The following is a 21191-nucleotide window of genomic DNA, read 5'->3' on the forward strand; positions in this document are numbered from 1 at the left end:
TGGTGAGAGACGATTTACGCTTATATGTCATCTGCTGCTGTTCCCGATCACTCAGAGTCTCTGAGAAAACAGTTTGTCAGAACTCTGTGTGAATATCAACAGCAAAATAAATTCATTATTCTAGCATTATAAAGAAGAAGAGAATGCGCTGCATTAAAAGATTAAAAAATTTGCAGAGTGACCAATCTCCATTACGAATGCTAGTTTTACCAGACCGAGCGCTTCTGTCTCTTAATTCGGGGTGATTCAGAGCATGCGTGGAATTTTTGACGTTGGAATTGTCTACACACGCTCGGAATTTCTGAAAACGGATTGTGTTGTCGGAAAATTTGAGAACCAGTTTGTTTGTTGGCGGAAATTACGACAGCAAATGTCCGATGGTGCCTACACACGGTCAGAATTTCCGACAACAAGCTCCCGGAAATTCCGATTGTGTGTATAACATATACTCTGTTCCTACAATATAAATACTCATCTCTTTTTTTAGAGTAAAGGCAAAGAAAGCCAAGTGATGTGATAGAGGAGAGCACATGTGATCAGCCGATGGTGTGAAAGCACATTATTTGCTTGGAAGTGCGCAGAAGTGGCCAGTAAGACCCATGCCAACCAGGTATGGTATACACCGATCAGCCATATAACATTATGACCACTGAAAGGTAAAGTGAATAACATTGATAATCTCATTCAAATTGTATCTAACAGTGGGTGGAATATAGTAGGCAGCAAGCAAACGTGTTGTCCATGAAGTTGATGTGTTGAAAGCAGGAGAAATGTCCAATCACTTTTTTTGTGTATGTCGCAGACCTGTCAGGGTGCCCATGCTGTTTGATGTCCACAGTCATGAGAAGCTACAATGGATACATGAGCATCAGAACTGGACAACAGAGCAATGGAAGAAGATGGCCTGGTCCGAAGATCCATGTTTTCTTTTACATCATGTGGATGGATGGGTGCATGTCTGTTGCTTACCTGGGAAAAACATGGCACCAATATGCAGTTTGGGAGGAAAGGTTTTAGGCAATGTTCTTCTGGGAAATCTTGGGTCCTTCCATTCACGTGAAGGTAACTTAAAGTACCACCTACCTAGAAATTGTTGTTTACCAAGTACACCCCTTCATGGAACTGGTTTTCCCTGATGGAAATGGCCTCTTTTAGCCGGATAATCTATCCTGCCACACAACAAAAATGGTTCAAGAATGGTTTGAGGAACAAAACAAAATGTTCAAGGTATTGACTTGGGCTCCAAATTCTCCAGATCTCAATCCAATCGAGCATCTGTGAGGTGTGCTGGAAAAACAAGTCCTCCACCTCGCAACGTACCGGACTTACAGGATCTGCTACTAATGGCTTAGTGCCATATACCACAGCATACCTTCAGAGGTCTAGTGGCGTTCATGCCTTGATGGGTCAGGGGTGTTTCATCAGCAAAATGGGGACCTATTCAATATTAGGTGGGTGGTGTATGAAAGGTCCATAAAGACATAGATGAGCGAGTTTGCGGTGGAGGAACTTGACTGGCCTGCACATAGTCTTGACCTCAACCTGATAGAACACCTTTAGGATAAATTAGAGTGGAGACTGCAAGCCAGGCCTTCTTGTCTAACATCTGTGTCTGACCTCACAAATGAACTTTTGGAAGAATGGTCAGTCATTCCCATAGATACACTCCTAAACCTTGTGGACAGCCTTCCAAGAAGAGCTGCAACTCTTTTAGCTGCAAAGGGTGGGCTAACTCAACACTGAACACTACGGAATGCCATTAAAGACATTAAGACAGGTGTCCCCAATAATATAGTATATATACACACACACACATGTACAGTATATTATTCTGTATATTTATTTATTATTACTATGTCCCAGTTGGAAAGATTCTGCTCACTTGTTCTGGTGACCACATAGAAAGTTGGACACAACAGGGACCCAATGGGGACACAACAGGGAGAAAAACTCTTCTCTGCTCAATCCTAAACAAAAGAAAAAAGTTTGGGATGGAGTTACACTAAAACTACTTCTGTTAAACTTGTGCTTTAGTAGTTCCTGAAAACGAAGGAATAATTTGAATCCTGAAATCTGTCGGGCATAAGAAATGTATTAAACTTATGCAAATAATCTAAAGAAGACATCTTCAGCCATTGCCTTGGCTGATTTCCTCGGGGTATCACAAAACATTATGTTTGCATAGATCAAGAGAGGCAATTGTATTTATAGGTTTCTGTGAATTAGAAGACAAAAGCCAGCACTATATGAGGAAACGGATGCCGTGATGCTGTAAAATTACTGTCATTTGAATTTGCACTGAGATTTTTTCGGTTTACCGTCAGGGGATGTTTTTGGAATGAGCCTATGATTAATTCATGTATAAACAGCTTCCTGAAACAGTTCCCATATGTTTTTGTGAACGAGGCTGTCTCTTCATTTCCCTGAATGTAAACTGTTTTACAGTATGGATCAACTCTTTCTTAGAGAAAGTACATCAGGGTACAAACTCTTCCATCTAATGCAGTCTGCAGGCTCTGAATTAAAAGGCTTTTTTCTAGCTGGTTTCATCTAAAAAAGTTACATTACACTGCAATGGAACACACACACAGTCAGAGAGGACTGTTCACATGCAAAGCAATACGGCTGTGACACGTCGAATCAACAGGTAGCACCGCTTGTCAAGCTTGGCCAATAAATTCACTGGGGCTGTGCCGGTGACTTGTCCTTAAGGATCCCCTAACGAGAAAGTTCCTTCAAGGACTGCGCAGGTGCTAACTTGCCGACGGAAATCTCCGAACCTCGCCCGGCATCCAGGCTCATCCTTTAACATCCCCGTGGATTGGAGGATGTTAAAAAAAGAGCCAGGAGGCCGAGCGAGCCGTCCAAGCGAAGCGAGGACGTGAGGCCGACTGGCCACTTTCCTCAAAATCCACGTAGCCCTGGATGCCGGCCGAGGTTCGGAGAGGAACTTTCTCGTTAGCCGGAACCATATCGGCAGATCAGTTTGCGCCTGCGCAGGAACTTTCACGTTAGCCGGAACCATATCGGCAGATCACCGTAACTGAGAGTCAAACACTTGGCTTGTGGTTGCGGTGTATTAGTGCCATTGTAAATTGCTATTCGGCAAAAAAAAAAAAAAAGCCATTCAGGTGGTTGCATTATCTCCTTCAGAACACCCGACACCACCACTGCAGACCACTCCTTTGAGCACGGGCTAGTGTGAACTTAGCCTAAGGGGCAAATGGACAAACTTTCCAGCCTGCAAATTATAAAGATCCTCTGAGATTTAAAGAAACATATTGTTGCAGAATGTCTCAAAGGAAGATTGTCACGGTTCTATTCCGGATTTATACATCTCTCAGGTTCCTGTCCTACACCTTTTGGGACCCACTCACACTAAATGGCTAGCAAGCCATTTAGGATCACATGGAGCTCAGCATCAGTGCTCTACAACATTAGTGCTCAACCTGTGGCCTTCCAGCTGTTGTGGAACTACAAGTTCCATCATGCCTCTGGCCTTTGTAAGTCATGCTTGGAACTGTCAGCCTTGCAATGCTCCTTCCATTTGTGCATGTTATTTATTTTTATTTTTTTGGTAACAGACCGGTCGTTAAATTGGATCATGCTTTGCTGGGGTTTTTCACCTTCCTCTGGATCAACTGTGGGTATAGGATTGTGCATGTGGGATTGTATGATATTATTTTTTATTTATTTATTTATTTTTATGGTTGAACTGGATGGACTTGTGTCTTTTTTTCAACTTGGCTAACTATGTAAAAGAAATGTTGGTGAAAACTAAGGACTGAATTTGTGGAGGCTGACAAGCGGGAGGCTCAGAGAGCCTGATAGTTAGGATTGCCCTTGGTGTAGTAAGAGCTGAGAAACAGCTAGGTTTTTGTTTTATCTCTTGTCATTTTTCTCCGAGCACTGCACCTGTAAATACCCTGTGTATGGCACACACAAAAGCTACTTGCCCCCAGCTCATAATATCTATCTATCTATCTATCTATCTATCTATCTATCTATCTATCTATCTATCTATCTATCTATCTATCTATCTATAAATCTATCTATCTATAAATCTATCTATCTATCTATCTATCTATCTATCTATCTATCTATCTATCTATCTATCTATCTATCTATCTATCTATCTATCTATCTATCTATCTATCTATCTATGTCACAATGTACAGTATAAGATTTCCTATCATCTGTGCCCAGTCTTGCCACACAGAGTTAATCTAGCTCTGAGCAATCCTCTTATATTGTTCAGTGAAATAAAGCGGACTTACAGAGAAAAACCTTAGTCCGTTCCGCCCCCTTGCTGTGAGTGACAGGTTATTTACATATCTCATGCACTAGCCTGGAGACAGGCATTCTTTTTTAATTCCCACCCCCACTCCTTTTCTGAAGTCACGTGGTTTGGTTACCTTTCTGGATTTTGACTGGATGTTAGTGATCATAGCAGAATTCAGTGTAAGGAATACACAGGAAAAAATGCATGTTGACAAGGGGAGTGTAGAGGAGGGCGGGGAGTCTACTGACATCACGACTCCACCCACAGAGCTCCAGACAGCAGATCCACCCACAGAATCTGCAGTTTTTCAGTTCTTATAACAGACAGAGGGGAGACATTTGACAGGTAAGGATACATGCAGGAGACATCTATATCCTTATAGATCAGCACTATGGCAGTAGTTTAGAAAGGATGAGAGTGGGTTTACTTCACTTTAAGTACGAGTCATATGTAAGTCAGATTTTTGTAGTACGGGACTGCCTGTATATGTAAAGGCTTACAACCACTTTAAAGGTGGTAATTGCAGCAAAAATTTGTTTTGTTATTGCATCTTTCAGTAAACTATTCATATTGGGCCAGATTCAGGTAGATCCGCGTAACTTTGCCCGAGCGTAACGTATCCGATTTACGTTACGCCTCCGCAACTTAGACGGGCAAGTGCTGTATTCTCAAAGCACTTGCTCCGTAAGTTGCAGCGGCGTAGCGTAAATCGGCCGGCGTAAGCCCGCCTTATTTAAATTTGGATCAGGGGGGCGTGTTTTATGTAAATGTACGGTCACCCGACGTGATTGAAGTTTTTCCCGAACGGCGCAAGCGCTGTCCGTGGAATTTCCCAGTGTGCATTGCTCCAAAGTACGCCGCAAGGACGTCATTGGTTTCGACGTGAATGTAAATGACGTCCAGCCCCATTCACGGATGACTTACGCAAACGACGTAACTTTTTCAAATTTTGACGCAGGAACGACAGACATACTTAACATTGGTATGCCACACTTACGCCACCATATAGCAGGGGTAACTATACGCCGGGAAAAGCCTAACGTAAACCGCGTAACTTTACTGCGTCGGCCGGGCGTAAGTTCGTGAATTCGCGTATCTAGCTGATTTACATATTTCGGCACGTAAATCAGCTTACACGCCCCTAGCGGCCAGCGTAAAAATGCACTTAAGCTCCGACGGCGTAAGACACTTAAGCCAGTCGTATAGAATAGAAATCTATGCGTAACTGATTCTAAGAATCAGGCGCATAGATACGACGGTTCGGATTAGGACTTACCACGGCGTACATGGCGATACGCCGTCGTAAGTCCTCTGAGAATCCGGGCCATTATGTTTTTGTTTTTTTGTCTGGAGTTCAGCTATAAACAAAGATTTATTGGTTGCTGAACAATATCTTTTTGTCACAACAATTTTAAATTAAATCCCCAAAGGGTACTTATATATGTTATAAATGTACTTACAGACAACCTGGACATAGATCACAGCTTCGTCATGGCCAGCCACATTCTCCGCTTTCACCGACACTCTGTATATTCCAGGGCTCTCATAGCGGTGTCGAATAGGCTCACCAGTCAAAGTGAGATTCACGTAAATTGCCTTGAATCCATCCCCCAAGTTCACCTGGTACTTGGTGTTCAGAATATCCCCCTGTAGGAAACAATGGAAGACCCACACTTCAATGCTAGAGATGAATCATGCCATAGAAGGTCATAGAAGCAGATTTTGGAAGTCCTGTCTCACAGATCTCCTTGCCTTGGTATTGGGAGACTTTACCATGGCACTCCTGAAATATGAAGGGCCAAATGATCAGCAACCTGAAGGATAGGGTATTCCTGTACCCAAATTATGTCCTGTTGTCTTTTAAGTGTTACTGCACCTTTGTTGTAGTTACACATATCATAGACACCCTCGCCATCTTCAGCACCACCTCCTAGTCTTAAAATAAAACTAAACTCTCTCAATCAACAGTGACTATTTGAAATCCTGCTGCTAGCATCAGTAAATAGATATATTATATTTATTTGTTTTAGACTTGCGTTTTTTATTTTTATTTCTTCAGGCACTTCCTGGTTTCTTGCCTAGACCATAATGATGTCATACATCCCAGGAATCTTCATTGGCATTTTTTTTCTTTCATATGGAGGATTTCTTAGGGTACTTTCTCAGCAACGCATGCCCTCCTGCCTGCATGCCAAAGCTATGGGCAAATGCATTCCAGTAAGTAAATGCTTACATGACTCCTCTGCCCTTATTCAAGATGGCCGTCGCTAGAAATGCTGGGGGGGCGGGGGGTGTTTTTAACTAAATAAAGTATGGAGACATGGCTAGAGACACGGATAGATGGGTGAATTAGCTTTTGAATATTAAAAATTTCTGAAAATGTGTTTTTAGTGTACTTCTCAGATACAGTTTAGTTCTGCTTTAGAGTCCAAGCACACTGGCTTAACCACTTTATGACCGCCTTATTGTGGCTTTACTACTACAGGGTGGCCGCTGTGCACAGGATCATGTATATATATCAGCCCTCAAAATTTCCACTCGCCTACTAGCATTTGGCGAGTGGATTTAAGCTGGGGGCGAGTGATGACAGGGCTGCATTACCAATCTCCCTCCAATCTGTGCCTACACTTAGAGTCCCCATGAGATTGGCGGTCGAAGAGGAAAGGTGCATGCTCGGGAAAAGTAGTCTGGTGAGCCGCGCACAGGCAGAGCAGTACACATGTCCTCTCCTTACAATTCTCATTAAGCCATGGGACCTAACAGTATGACCTCTCTGAGCCTGCCCCCCTCCCCCGGGCCCCGAACAATGTAGCTGGAGAGCAGAGAGTAATGAGTGAGGTGGAGGATTTCAAAAATGATCACTCCGGTGCAGCGCTCACTGAAAGTTGCCCTCACATGAGAGCAGCAGCCTTCTAGTTTGTGCAGTTTTCTTCTCCTTGTGCTCTATGTAAATGTCCAACAGTTTAGCCTGAGCACTGTGAACAGACTGGTCTCAATGTGCGCTGTCAGTGTGTGCTGTGCTATGGTGTCAATGGCTGTGCAGTTGTGTGGACCTCAGCGCTGGATTGTACTTCCTCCCGCTGTGCTGCAGCTCCTCTCTGCCAGCCTGAATAAAAGGGGAAGGGGGGAAATGCAAACGTAGAGCCGCACACACAGGCTCCTGATGATGAGATGAATGGGAGAAAGAGAGAGGATGGATGGGAGTTGCAGAGGAGACAGCAAGAGAATGGGGAAGAGACCCAGTTCTAGTGCCCTGTCCCTCTGGTCTTCCCCCAGTGCCCTGTCCCTCTGGTCTGCCCCCAGTGCCCTGTCCCTCTGGTCTGCCCCCAGTGCCCTGTCCCATTTTGTTAAAGTTGTTGTTGGTAATATTTAATTGTGTAACTTGATTCTGCATAAAACATTGTCATTCCATGAGATAATCTACGAGGGCGTGTTTACGGGTGCAATTAGGTGCAGGGCAGTGTATGAATTAGGTGGGGCAACTGCTGGCGAGTAACTCTTGAGGCCTGGCTAGTAGCTCAGGACTTGAAATTTTGAGCCCTGTATATATTATACATGATTCCGCACTTCTGGGTTGCGTGTGCGCGCGTGCCGGCGGAGGTACGCTCCAGATGTGATTGTGCACAGCGGGAGCTGATTAGCTGGTACCTGATACCATGCTAAGGATAACCCGAACACCCTCCAGTTATGTTCGCACCAAAACTTGCAAAAAAAGTGTTCGTACACGCGAACACCGTTAAAGTCTATGGGACATGAAAATGAAAAATCAAAAGTGCTAATTTTAAAGGCTTATATGCATGGTATTGCCATAAAAAGTGTTTGGGGAACTGGGTCCTGCCCCAGGGGACATGTATCAATGCAAAAACAAGTTTTCAGGACTGCGTAGGGGTCCCCCAAAAATCTATACCAGACCCTTATCCAAGCACGCAACCTGGCAGGCCGCAGGAAAAGATTGGGGATGAGAGAGCAGCCCCCCCTCCTGAACCATACCAGGCCACGTGCCCTCAACATGGGGAGGATGCTTTGGGGTCTGACCCCAAAGCACCTTGTCCCTAAGTTGATGGGGACAAGGGCCCCATCCCCACAACCCTTGCCCAGCAGTTGTGGGGGTTGTCAGGGGTGGGACTTATCGGAATCTGGAAGCCCCCATTAACAAGGGGACCCCCAGATCTGGTATGGATTTTTGGGGGGACCCCTACGCCATTTTTTTTATTTTGGCACATGGTTCCCCTTAATAACCATACCAGACCTGAAGGGCCTGGTATGTACAGTAACTTAGGGGGGACCCCCATGCAATTATTTTTTTACATTTTGGTTCGGGGTTCCCCATGCGCTTATTTCAATGAGTTTTATTTGTATTGCCGAGACCCGACAATACATTACACTTGTGAGTAGTTTTAAATTACTTTTTTTCCTTCGGAAATGTAATGCGCCACTTTACAGGCATACTTTAGACATCTCCAGGCACGAAATTTAAAGGAATATTTCACTTTTATTGTTTCACTTTAAGCATTATTAAAATCACTGCGCCCGAAAAAACTGCAGCTTTTAAAAATGTTTTTTTTTTTGCATTGATACATGTCCCCTTGGGCAGGACCCAGGTCCCCAAACACTTTTTATGACAATACAATGCATATAAGCCTTTAAAATTAGCACTTTGGTTTTTCATGTTAATCTCCCATAGACTTCTAAACGGTGTTCCGCGGCTTTCGAATTTGCCGGAAACACCGCATAATGTTCGCTATTTGGTGAACACCCGACGCTCGAGTCGAACTTGCGTTTGACTCGAACATCGGGCTCATCCATAGTCCATGCACAATTAGGACATTTAGAGGCAGAAAAACAAACCCTTGTGTTTTATGTTTTTGAGAGGAGTTTCTGCCAGTAAAAAATGCTAAAGGTTCCTAAACACCAGTACAAAAACACTTTATATAAGCGTTTTCCTTTTCTGCCAGTAGAACTGGCGTTTGGTGCATAGACTAAAGCTGGCAACAGAGATTTTCATTAGAATGTTCCTCCAGGAATTCTGCAAAATAATTTGTTAGAACATTCTTTCTTGCCATCAATGAGCCCTTAAAAGTTTACAAAGACTTACCACTTGAATGAAATCCCAGATATAATAAGCAAGATTCATTACAATATGTAAAAAAAATTCCCTGAAAAAACACTGTATTCACAGTTAGAATTTCATTCAATCAAGAAAAATGTTCTATCATTCTCCTTTGAATTTTCTCCTCACTATGGTTGACATGGACTGTTGAATTAACTCCAGTAAGTAATTGAAAAACAAATGTAAGTTCCAAAAATGAAAAATTTTGAACAAAATTGTACTGGTGTATACTGCTTTATACTCACCTGTTCCTGATCCAGAAAAATAGCTTTCTGGGCCTGCGCCCACATTATGCACTCTCATTCATTCCTTCTCTTTGGAGCTATGCCGCGTACACACGATTGGATTTTCTGATGAAAAAACTCAGATGGACTTGTTTCATCAGAGATTCAGATCGTGTGTGGGCCTCATCTGACTTTTTTCTGTCGGAGTAAAAAAATAGAACATGTTTTAAATTCTTCGATGGAAAAAAATCCAATGGGAAATGCCAATCGTCTGTGTGGAATTCCGTCAGAGAAAAATCCACGCATGCTCAAAATCAAGTTGACACATGCTCAGAAGCATTGAACTTCATTTTTCTTGGCTCATCGTAGTGTTTTACGCCACCACGTTTTGGACGGTCGGAATTAAGTCTGACAGTGTGTATGCAAGACAGCTTGAACGGAATTACGATGAAAAAATCCATCGGATTTTAGACCATCGGATACTCCGATCGTGTGTACGCGGCATAAGAGCTCTCCATAGGATAATGAGGGTGCAGTGCGCACAGATGGGTCAAACCTGACAAATTGGCTATGCCAACTGGTCAGCAATATCCGGTCAGCTGATTTAGGGAGAGGTGAGTATAAAATTGAAAGGAAGGCTGAGGGTTGGCGGGACTACATTATAAATATAACTATCTTATAAGCCAATTTATTTTTAAGGACAATTAAGGTTCCTAAAGAAACCAAGACAAAAGGGGAGAACATATGAATTTCAGATGGTGTCCCAGGGTTGGATATAGAACCAAAACCTAAATACTGTAAACCAGCAGTGCATTTTCATCCCCATGCCTATGGAATATACCTGGTCCTGCTGTAATATGAATGTTATATCTTCTCCTGGCTTCAGAGTATAAGAGTCTCCTTTTACAGAGATGCGCAGACCTTTGGGTGCTAGTAGGGGACACTGAAAGCGAACAAGATTTTCCTGAAGGTCAATACCCCCTTCACACACATTGGATACCACTTTCCGATACCTGCAATTAAAAAGTAAAAGGTACATGCTTCAGTATATACAATAAATAATAACAATAGCAGCCAGCTGATCTTTTGGCTTCAGTGCTCTTTGAATCTCTAAATTGGAACAAGTATGCAGATCAGGAGTTTTGACCTCCCTTACCACATGCTTATTCCAAGTCTGTGGTTCAAAGCATTGAAGTCAGAGATATCCAGGTAAGTAGCAATTTCAGAGTCAGGTCAATCACCATATTTTGCTCATGACAAATTTTCTTTAGTAGAAGCAAACATAATACACATTTGGGGAGATTTACTAAACTGGAACATGCTAAATATGGTGTAGCTCTGCATAGTAACCAACCAGCTTCCAGGTTTTATTGTCAAAGCTTAAAGTAAAGTTCCAGTCTCTAAAAAAAATGATGTAGCTGCGGACTTTTAATATAAGGACACTTACCTATCCAGGGATCCTGCGATGTTGGCCCCCCCATCGGCTCGGGTGCAGGCGCCAGCATTTCAACTGCACATGCAGTAGTTGTGGTGCACTTTTTGAATGGCCCTGTGTCAGGGTTGGGCTCAGCTCTTCCTTCTCTGAGCTGGCCACTCAGTTGTCTGCTAATTGCCAGCTCTTATCTCTCCACAGTGACTCACCTGTTTATGATATCCTGCTCGTCAGACCTGCCTACTTAAGCCGTCCAGCCTAGATGGTCTCTGCTTTCGCCTTGGTCAACATCACAGAGACTATCTCCTGCATTCCTGTTTAAGACTTTGTTTGGCTGACATTCCTTCTTGCTCCAGATCTTGCTTGCTGTTCCACTATGCTGATCCCTGGCTTCCTGACTTCCTGGCTTTTCTGACTATTCGTTCCGGTTACTGAACTTTGGCTATGTTTGGCTATGTTTGTTCTATTTACTTTTATTATTAAACAAGTGTGATTTAACTGTACTTCTGATTCATGGTTTCTGACACCCTGTCATCCTCTGGGACACATACAGGTCCCAGGAGGCAGTGGGGCGAAAGGAGGGGGCAGATGCAAATGAGATGACGTACGAGGTAGGACGGAAGTCCTGCTCGATTGGTTTAGAACTAGTTTCATTTTAGCCTGGAACTTTGCTTTAATTTAACAAGCTGAAGTTACAAGCTGATTGGCTACTAAGCATAGCTGCACCAGGTTCTGAGTGTTCCAGTTTTAATAATTCTCCCTCAATATGTATTTGCATATTCCTGTAATGTTTTGATATTCAATGGCACATTATAACAGCTGAATGTGTATATTTGAAAATTAGGAAAGTTGTTACTATTTTTGGAATATCCATTTAACTACTTGCCGTCGCCGCACCGTCATAATACGTCCACAAGGTGGCTCTCCTAGGCGAGATCACGTATTATGACGTCCTACCTTTTAGCCGCCACTAGGGGCGCACGCGCGCCGCCGGAGGCGCGCGCACGCGCCCCCCGCTCGCCCCCGACTCCCGTGCGTGTGCCCGGCGGGCGCGATCGCCGCCGGGCACACGCGATCGCTCGGTACAGAGCGGGGAACGGGAGCTGTGTGTGTAAACACACAGCTCTCGTTCCTGTCAGCAGGGGAAATGCTTTTCTTCGGTTCATACAATGTATGAACCGAGGATCAGTGTTTCCCCTAGTGAGGCCCCCCCCCCCCCCCACAGTAAGAACACACCCAGGCATACTTAACCCCTTCCCCGCCCCCTAGTGTTAACCCCTTCACTGCCAGTGGCATTTTTATAGTAATCTAATGCATTTTTATAGCACTGATCGCTATAAAAATGCCAATGGTCCCAAAAATGTGTCAAAAATGTCCGAAGTGTCCGCCATATTGTCGCAATACCAAAAAAAAAATCGCTGATCGCCGCCATTACTAGTAAAAAAAATATTAATAAAAATGCCATAAAAATACCCCCTATTTTGTAAACGCTATAACTTTTGCGCAAACCAATCAATAAACGCTTATTGCGATTTTTTTTTACGAAAAATATGTAGAAGAATACGTATCGGCCTAAACTGAGGAAAAAAAATGTTTTTTTATATATTTTTGGGGGATATTTATTACAGCAAAAAGTAAAAAATATTCATTTTTTTCAAAATTGTCGTTCTATTTTTGTTTATAGCGCAAAAAATAAAAACCGCAGAGGTGATCAAATACCACCAAAAGAAAGCTCTATTTGTGGGAAAAAAAGGACGCCAATTTTGTTTGGGAGCCACGTCGCACGACCGCGCAATTGTCTGTTAAAGCGACGCAGTCCCGAATCGCAAAAAGTACTCTGGTCTTTGGGCAGCAATATGGTCCGGGGGGTAAGTGGTTAATGAAATATTGTTTATCTACAAGTTGGCTACAAGTCTGGGCTTTCACTCTTTGACTCTCCTGTGTGATAATTATTATATTTCATCATTTGCAGTTGTAATATGGAAGAAATAGCATTCTCATTAAACTAAGGGGCATCCACTGATTACAGTTTAGTTTTTCTGACATTTATCTGGCTATATTTTTCCATACAATTAATTGTTTTACTTGTTGAGAGTAATTATTGATCATTGCTTGCAAATATAACAATCATTGCATTAAAAAAATAATAAAGATGGTGAATATGTTCCATAAATGCAGCAAATGGTAAAAAGGAATTTTAACTAATGATTTGCTAGACTAGTACAGTGGAACTAAACGCTCTCGATCAACATCAACTATTTTAATCCTTATGCTGCTAGCCTAAGTAAAAAGATAGAACAGTATTGTATTTACTTGTTTTAACGTGATTCTAAAGGCTATAATACAAAAAACAAATATGTTATACTTACCTGCTCTGTGCAATGGTTTTGCCCCTATCCCCCGACGGCGGTCCTGTCTCCCCCCCCCCCCTCATGCGTGCCCCCAATAGCAAACCTCTTGCTATAGGGCACATGAGCAGGCTCGCTTCTGAGCTGCGCTCCAGTTTATTCACACACAGAGCGTTTCTCTGCCCCACCCCTGCTCTCTCCTCATTGGCTCACTGGCTATTATTGACCGCAGCCAATAGTTCCCACTGCTGTGTGAGCCAATGAGGAGAAAGAGCCACTGCTCTGATGCACATTGGTGGATCGAGATGGGGCTCAGGTATAGATAAGACAGGTGGGGGGGAGCTGCAGCCAGAAGTTTTTTTTACCTTAATGCATGAAATGCATTAACCTCCCTGGTGGTAATCCCGAGTGTGACTCAGGGTGAATTTTCATTACCAAATACGGGAACCCCCGAGCCACACTCGGGATTGCATCGCAGTATCCTGGTAAAGTTACTTACCTTGTCCCCAGGATCCTGCGATGTCCTCCCGCTGTATCCGTGGGCTGTGTCCTCTGCCTGATTCATCACTGTGCCAGGCTCCGTCCCCTGCAAGCATGGGGGTGGAGCATGGTGGCAAATTCAAAAAAGTGAAAAAATACAGAACACACACAATACACTGTAATCTGTAAAATTACATTACTGTATCAAATCATTTCACCTCCCCTTTGTCCCTAATGCTTGTCCAGTGCCCTGCCTGCAGTTTTATATTATAAATACTGTTCTTTCTGCCTGGAAACTTGAGCTTGACCATGGCATCCAAAAAGTGTCCCTTTATGTCAAAAAGTGGTTTTAAACCAGCTAGAAAACAGCGATAGTGAATTAGAATCACTTGCAGAATTGAGCGGTTGACGATTGGTGGGGGAATTCATCATCAGACACTGAAAGTGACGACATCGAAAATTCTGCAACTGAGCAAATTTCAGTATTTTTAAATTGATTACATATTGAATAACATTTATTATTATTATATTATTAGTTGTTATAATTAGTTATAGTTATTTATTATATTAGAATTTATGATTTCATGTTTAAAACGTTATCATACCCGGATAGTCTACTGGACTCTTGTTTGGACAGATTTAAGTGAGTTATTTCTGAGGCCCCATACACACCATAGAATCCATCCGCAGATAAATCCCAGCAAATGGGTTTCAGCGGATAGATCCTATGGTGTGTACACGCCAGCGGATCTTTATCCGCGGATATATATCCCCTGGGATGGATTCCAGCAGATCGGATATTCGCTGACATGCAGAACAAATCCATCTGCTGGAATCCATCCCAACGGATGGATCCGCTGGTCTGTACAGACTCACCGAATCCATCCGTCCGAAGGGATCCCCCGCATGCGTCGCAATGATTCAACGCATGCGTGGAATTCCTTAAATGACAGCGTCGCGCACGTCGCCGCACCATAATCGCGGCGACGGCGCGACACGTCATCGCCAGAGGATTTCGGCGCGGATTTCAATGCGATGGTGAGTACATTCCATCGCATTAAAATCTGCTGAAATCCTCGAGAGGATTTATCCGCAGAAACGGTCCGCTGGACCGTATCCGCGGATAAATACTCCCGTGTGTATGGGGCCTAAGAATTACAGGCCTACAATATAAAACGCCAAATATCCATGCAAAACAAGCTACTGCTTTGAGCTTCAAAAATCAGACATAATCATACCGCCAGGGAGGTTAAGGTAAAAAAACTTCCATCTTCAGAACCACTTTAAACCTTTTTTATTTACATTTCTTAAGCTGCTTCCTTGTTTCTGGACACTATGATGTCATACATCCATACAGAAATGCTGGGTGGGGGTTTCAAAGTGATTTATCAATAAAATAAAGCACGGAGACATGAATGGAGCGTTTGCTTTGAATATTAAAATTGTATGAAAAAGCTTTAAATTCTCCGTTAAGCTTGTAGAATACAAGAGCCCACACAAAGTTTGAGTTTCACAACTAGTGCAAATAATTAATATTGTGTGCTCAGTTGTTGATTGTTCTGTTGTAGAATTCAAGAGCAAACAAAATATATATTCATATTTGCATTGTGTTGCATTGTGTATTGTATCCCAAACATCTAAGGTTTCATTGTGATGTCACTTTTAAAATACGTTGAGAACAACGGGGGTAATCCACAAAGATCCGGCGTAACGTAAATTTTCCCATTTAAGTTACACTGCCTTAAAATTTCTACCTAAGTGCCCGATCCACAAAGCACTTACTGTATTTATTGGCGTATAACACTCACTTTTTTACCCTGAAAATAGAGGGTAAACTATGCCTGCGTGTTATACACAGGGGGCTGTGGAAAGTTTTTTTCCTGAAACTTCCCTCTTAAAGTTAGGGTGCTTGTTATACGCCTGTGCGTGTTATACGCCGATAAATACGGTACCTAGAAATTTTTGGCTGTGTAACTTAAATTCCGCCGGCGCAAGGCGTTCCTCTTTTCATGGGGGCGATTCCCATTTAAATTAGGTGCGCTCCGGTGCCGGCCGTACTGCGCATGCTCGTGACGTCATTTTCCCGACGTGCATAGCGCGAAATTACGTTACGCCGAGCTTTGTGGATCGCGACGGGTCAATAAAGTTGCGTCGGGAAAAAAAAAAGATACGGCGAAATAAAAAAAATTCAAAACAAAAAAAAAATCGCGTCGCTGGACAGAAGGGTCTGCTTTTACATGGTGTAAACAGTTTACACTTTGTAAAAGCAGCCCTAATTTTGCGTTTGCAAACTAAAACTTACGGAGAAAAAACGAAGCTGAAAAGCTTCGTGGATCTCCGTAAGTGCTAATTTGCATACCCGAGGCGGCATTTCGACACGAAATGCCCCCAGCGGCGGATGCGGTACTGCATCCTTAGATCCGGCAGTGTAAGTCCCTTACACATGTCGGATCTTCTGCCTAACTATGGTAAACTGATTCTGTGGATCAGTTCCATAGTTAGAAACAGGGATACGACGGCGTAACAGCAGTTACGCCGGCGTATCCCTTTTGAGGATCTGGCCCATCAACCCTAGTGCAACAAATCAGATTCAGACTTTTTTTTATTTCATTCGTTATTTCCAACAGATTAATAGTTTATCTCCAGCCCCAAAAAATTTTTTTTTTTATTTTGAATAGCAGGTGAAAGTATTGTGAGCCACAAATAGCAGTAAAACTCAACAGGAGTATAATGATTCTAATTGTATCCAAAACTTAAAAATACAAGTTTTGGCTGGACTCCCACTTCAGTTTGGTGCATACAAGACCAGCATGATAATACATATAAACCAATCAGCATTTAACTGACTTGACATTTAACAAAACTTTGATTGGCTGTGTCTCCTTAGGTTACCTTATTAAACTGGTGCTCTAATGAGCAACATTACTCCCATCTAATTATTCTGACACATGTTGGGATTTTGTATGGGGCTCTGTTTTGCATGTAATTTTCTGTAAACATTGACATTGTATGTTAGTCTTCCAAGTCTCTTAATCCTACATAGCAATCAGAAATGATGGGGGAGCCGCAGATTTCCTAATGGCTGACTGACAGCGCAAGCCAATTAAACGCCATCATATCACAGAGGAAATACAGACGATCTTCCTGCACGAAGCTGACACAGTCTGGACTAACCCAAGCATGAGTTCTGCTTTCCTAAATAGCCTTGCGTTCTCTGTACACTGAAATCCTTTTCTAAATTGGATGGGCCTAAAATGTAAAGCAGGCAATTATTTTCTATAGGGCCGGCCTGCTTATTCCATTGGAAGATGTGCTTTCCCCTTCATTGGCTTGTATGGTCTAAGAGTTTCATGAACGCCCGCTTGCTTGCAGAACACTAACACTGAATTTAATTAATAGTGCAGCTGATGCCGGTTGAATGGAAATTACAAAGAACAGACTTGCAACATTTTTAAGTGCAGGACGCTCGATGTTCCAGTTTGACACGTTGTACAAATCCAATTTATTTTATGGCATGGAAAAAAGAGCAAAAACATCCAAGGCTGGTTTACTACGCAAAGATAAATAACTACCATCTCTGTACTTGGTGTATATTAACGATTAGACTCATTAAACAAAGAATAGCTGCAAAAATAACATTGGCCTAAAGGACAACTCCAACCTTCTGACAGATGTAAATTTTCAAGGCTGAATAACGGAATTATCTATCCTTCAAATCGTGTATGTAAGCCCTAACAATGAACATCTCTCCTTTTCTCCCTTTTAGTGTGTTATTGTGGCCGTACAGGCTTTGAAAAATTATCGATTTATTTTCTGGTTGATCTCTTCAAATAGTAATATTCGATCTGTAGTGGATAACCCATTATATCATTATTCCACATATGGGGTAGCGGATTTCGAATGTTAGTTAAGATACGATCATAACTTATGATTGTAAGATATCAATCACATCTCTGTTTACACCATGTAATGTCCTAATCTGATCAATATACAATCATATTCCTGAGGAATCAATTGATCATTTTTCACCCTTTCACCCTCTATGCCCCTCTTGGGCCTGGAGTTCCAGGTTGCCACTGGAGTCCTCTTCCACTCCTCCATGACGACATCACGGAGCTGGTGGATGTTAGAGACCTTGCACTCCTCCACCTTCTATTTGAGGATGCCCCACAGATGCTCAATAGTATTTAGGTCTGGAGACATGCTTGGCCAGTCCATCACCTTTACCCTCAGCTTCTTTAGCAAGGCAGTGGTCGTCTTGGAGGTGTGTTTGGGGTCATTATCATGTTGATAATTTTTTAGACTCGGTTTGATCGAATCAGATCTAAGTCAACCCTAACTTGATTTAGATCAAGTTAATTGAATAGTTGGGCCTATTCAATTGTTTTCCCAATTCTATAATTTCGATCAAACCACACATTAATAGGATAAAAAATCAAAGGGTGTATGGTCGCCATCAGATGTACCTTTTAAAGTGTTTTGTTATATCTGTTGATTAAATACCTGCCGAATCTTCCAGAAACGATGGAGCTTCTAATTTCCCGTGCCCTCTGTAGTGTTTTTGCAAGAAGATTATCAGCCTTGCCTAATTCACCTCTGTGAACACTAACTGTCCTCATCTCCATAACATAGGAGAAGGGGGGCCGTAGTCCTAACACACTTCCTGCCCTGGGGTGAAATTCCAGATCTTCCATAGATACAGTGCGGTAAGTGAGGGTTGCCACCCTAGGACAGGAAGTATGTTATTAGCAGGATCACCAAGTAAAAAAAAAACTAGTAAAAAAAAAAATCTAAGAAAAAAAATTGTACAGGCTCCTTTGAATAAAAGTATAGATTAATACATGTTTTAATATATAAATAAAAACGGAATAGCTTGATTTAAATGATATAAAAGTAAAGTGTAAAGCCTCGTACACACAACGAGTTTCTCTGCAAAAACCAGCAAGAAACTTGCTGGGAGATATTTGTTTGCCGAGGAAACCGGTCGTGTGTACATTTTCCTCGAGGAAACTGTCGAGAAACTCGACGAGCCAAAAAGAGAGCAAGTTCTCTATTTCCTTGACGGGAATGGAGAAAATTGGCTTGTCGAGTTCCTCGACAGCCTAACAAGGAACTCGACGAGCAAAACGATGTGTTTCACCCGTCGAGTTCCTCGGCCGTGTGAACGAGGCTTCATTGTTGCTTAAAATTTTTTTGTAATAAAAAAAACTCTTTGCAAAGGAAGACATAAAGTGGAACTTTAGTCAGAGAATAAAGTCCTGCTAGATCGCTTCATGCTGGCCTCTTTTGCAGGTATAACTGTAAAACATTAATAATAAGTGTCTATACTGTTTAAAATCCAGAAATACACGGTCTCACCCTGCTCTGCACATGCTCAGTTGCTTTCCATTTTTAGGCACTGCTGAGTTTGCAGAGGCCGATCTGCTGACAGCCTTAAAGCGGAATTAAGCCCTACTATCCTTTACAGCCAAGGAAGCTGCTTCTGTTTGAACTGCAACTGCCATGGTGCCATGGTGCTGCACATGTGATCAGTTATGACACCAGCCTTTTGATGGTTTGGCAGGTTGGTTGAGGACACAAGCAAATGTGACAGTTAGCAATCCCGGCATTCCAGGAATGTATCAGTTTTTTTAAACCGTTAAGGCCTCTTTCACACGGAGCGGACCGTTTTTGTGTTCGCTCTGTGTGTCCGCAAAAGCTCAGCGGGGATCATCCATGATCCCCGCTGAGCTGTCGGCGGATAGGGCGGTCCCCGCACACAGTGCAGAGACCGCCCTGTTTTTCCTCCGCTCTCCCCTATGGGGAATCGGATGAAGACGGACCGTCTGTCCGTCTTCATCCGATCCGTTCTGCCGGACGGAAGAAAAATAGGGTTTTCTTCCGTCCGAAAAACCGGATCCTGACGGACGCGGATGGTTGCGGACGTTAGCGGATGCATCATCCGCTAACGGACACGATCCCATAGGGATGCATTACAAGTCCGTAAACGGACTTGTAAAAAACGGACGAACGGTCCGTACTTCTGAAAGGGGCCTAAATCGATGGGGTTAGTTCTGCTTTATGATTTACTGCTGTTCAGGGGCTCTGGGCTTCTGCCAAATGACAGCCTCCAGCAAGAAGAAACAGGAGCAGTGCTGGAGGCAATTTGCAGTACACACTAATATTGGCAGCATAATTTTTTTTTTTTATATTTCAGTGTTTTTATTGGAAAAAAGGGTAAAAAAGAACAGAAGTAGCAAGTAAACATAGGCCAATGTTCAAGTTGCTGCAATGAACAAATATATAGATACAAAAGATATATCAAACATAAAAACAAAGGGCCAGATCCTCAAAAGAGATACGCAGGCGGATCTTCTGTTCCGCCTGCGTATCCCTGTTTCTATCTTTGGAACTGATCCACAGAATCAGTTTCCAATAGATAGGGAGAAGATCCGACATGTGTAAGGCACTTACACTGCCGGATCTTAGGATGCAGTACCGCATCCGCCGCTAGGGGCATTTCGAGTCGAAATGCAGCTTCGGGTATGCAAATTAGCACTTACGGAGATCCACAAAGCTTTTCAGCTTTGTTTTTACTCCGTAAGTTTTAAGTTGCATGTGTAAAATTATGGCTGCTTTTATAAAGTGTAAACTGTTTACACCTTGTAAAAGTAGACCCTTCTTTCTCGCGACGCTGCTTTTTTTTTTTTTTTTTTGCCTGCCGTAACTTTTTTTTTTCCCGACGCAACTTTTTTTACCCGGCGCGATTCACAAATCTTGGCGTAGCGTAAAACCGCGCAAAGCACGTCAGGAAAATGACGTCGGGAGCATGCGCAGTACGTCCGGCGCGGGAGCGCGCCTAATTTAAATGGGACTCGCCCCATTTGAATAGGAACGCCTTGCGCCGACCGGATTTAAGTTTCACAGCCGAAAATTTCTAGGTAAGTGCTTTGTGGATCGGGCACTTAGGTAGAAATTTTCCGGCAAGGTAACTTAAATGGGAATTTTTAAGTTACGGCGGCTGGCTGTGGATCTGGCCCAAAGAAACTTTGTATGATCTATGAATACAAGGCAACAAACAATAGTCCCATTAAATTCTCAGGTAAACCTGTTGAGGATATAAGGCCCATCAGATAATATCAAAAAGTAGGAAACGTATATGCGATCTAACAAAATGCAGCTCTACTCAATAGTCAGGGTCATAACTTTGTGTAAGAACATACAGGAACCTGAGTAAAGTCGTAAGATCAAATAGAAGGGGGGGGGGGGGGAGTATTAGCCAAGACATAATAGGGGACCTTTGTACCAAGTCCTAAGAACATCAAAGTTTAACAAA

The 21191-nt window shown here is 42.8% G+C and overlaps 1 protein-coding gene across 2 annotated transcripts in view; it reads right to left on the reverse strand.

Annotated features, from left to right (window-relative positions):
• Positions 1 to 21191, reverse strand: part of SORCS2 (sortilin related VPS10 domain containing receptor 2) — a 1216738-nt gene that overhangs the window by 70751 nt on the left and 1124796 nt on the right. For both annotated transcript variants that reach the window (XM_040335380.1, XM_040335381.1), the window contains exons 18-19: positions 10458 to 10629; positions 5743 to 5929 (exon numbers count right to left, since the gene is read on the reverse strand). In XM_040335380.1, the coding sequence (XP_040191314.1) occupies positions 5743 to 5929; positions 10458 to 10629 (359 nt within the window). The remainder of the gene's footprint in view (positions 1 to 5742; positions 5930 to 10457; positions 10630 to 21191) is intronic.

Source organism: Rana temporaria, chromosome 1, assembly GCF_905171775.1.
Source record: "Rana temporaria chromosome 1, aRanTem1.1, whole genome shotgun sequence".
Lineage (NCBI taxonomy): Eukaryota > Metazoa > Chordata > Amphibia > Anura > Ranidae > Rana > Rana temporaria.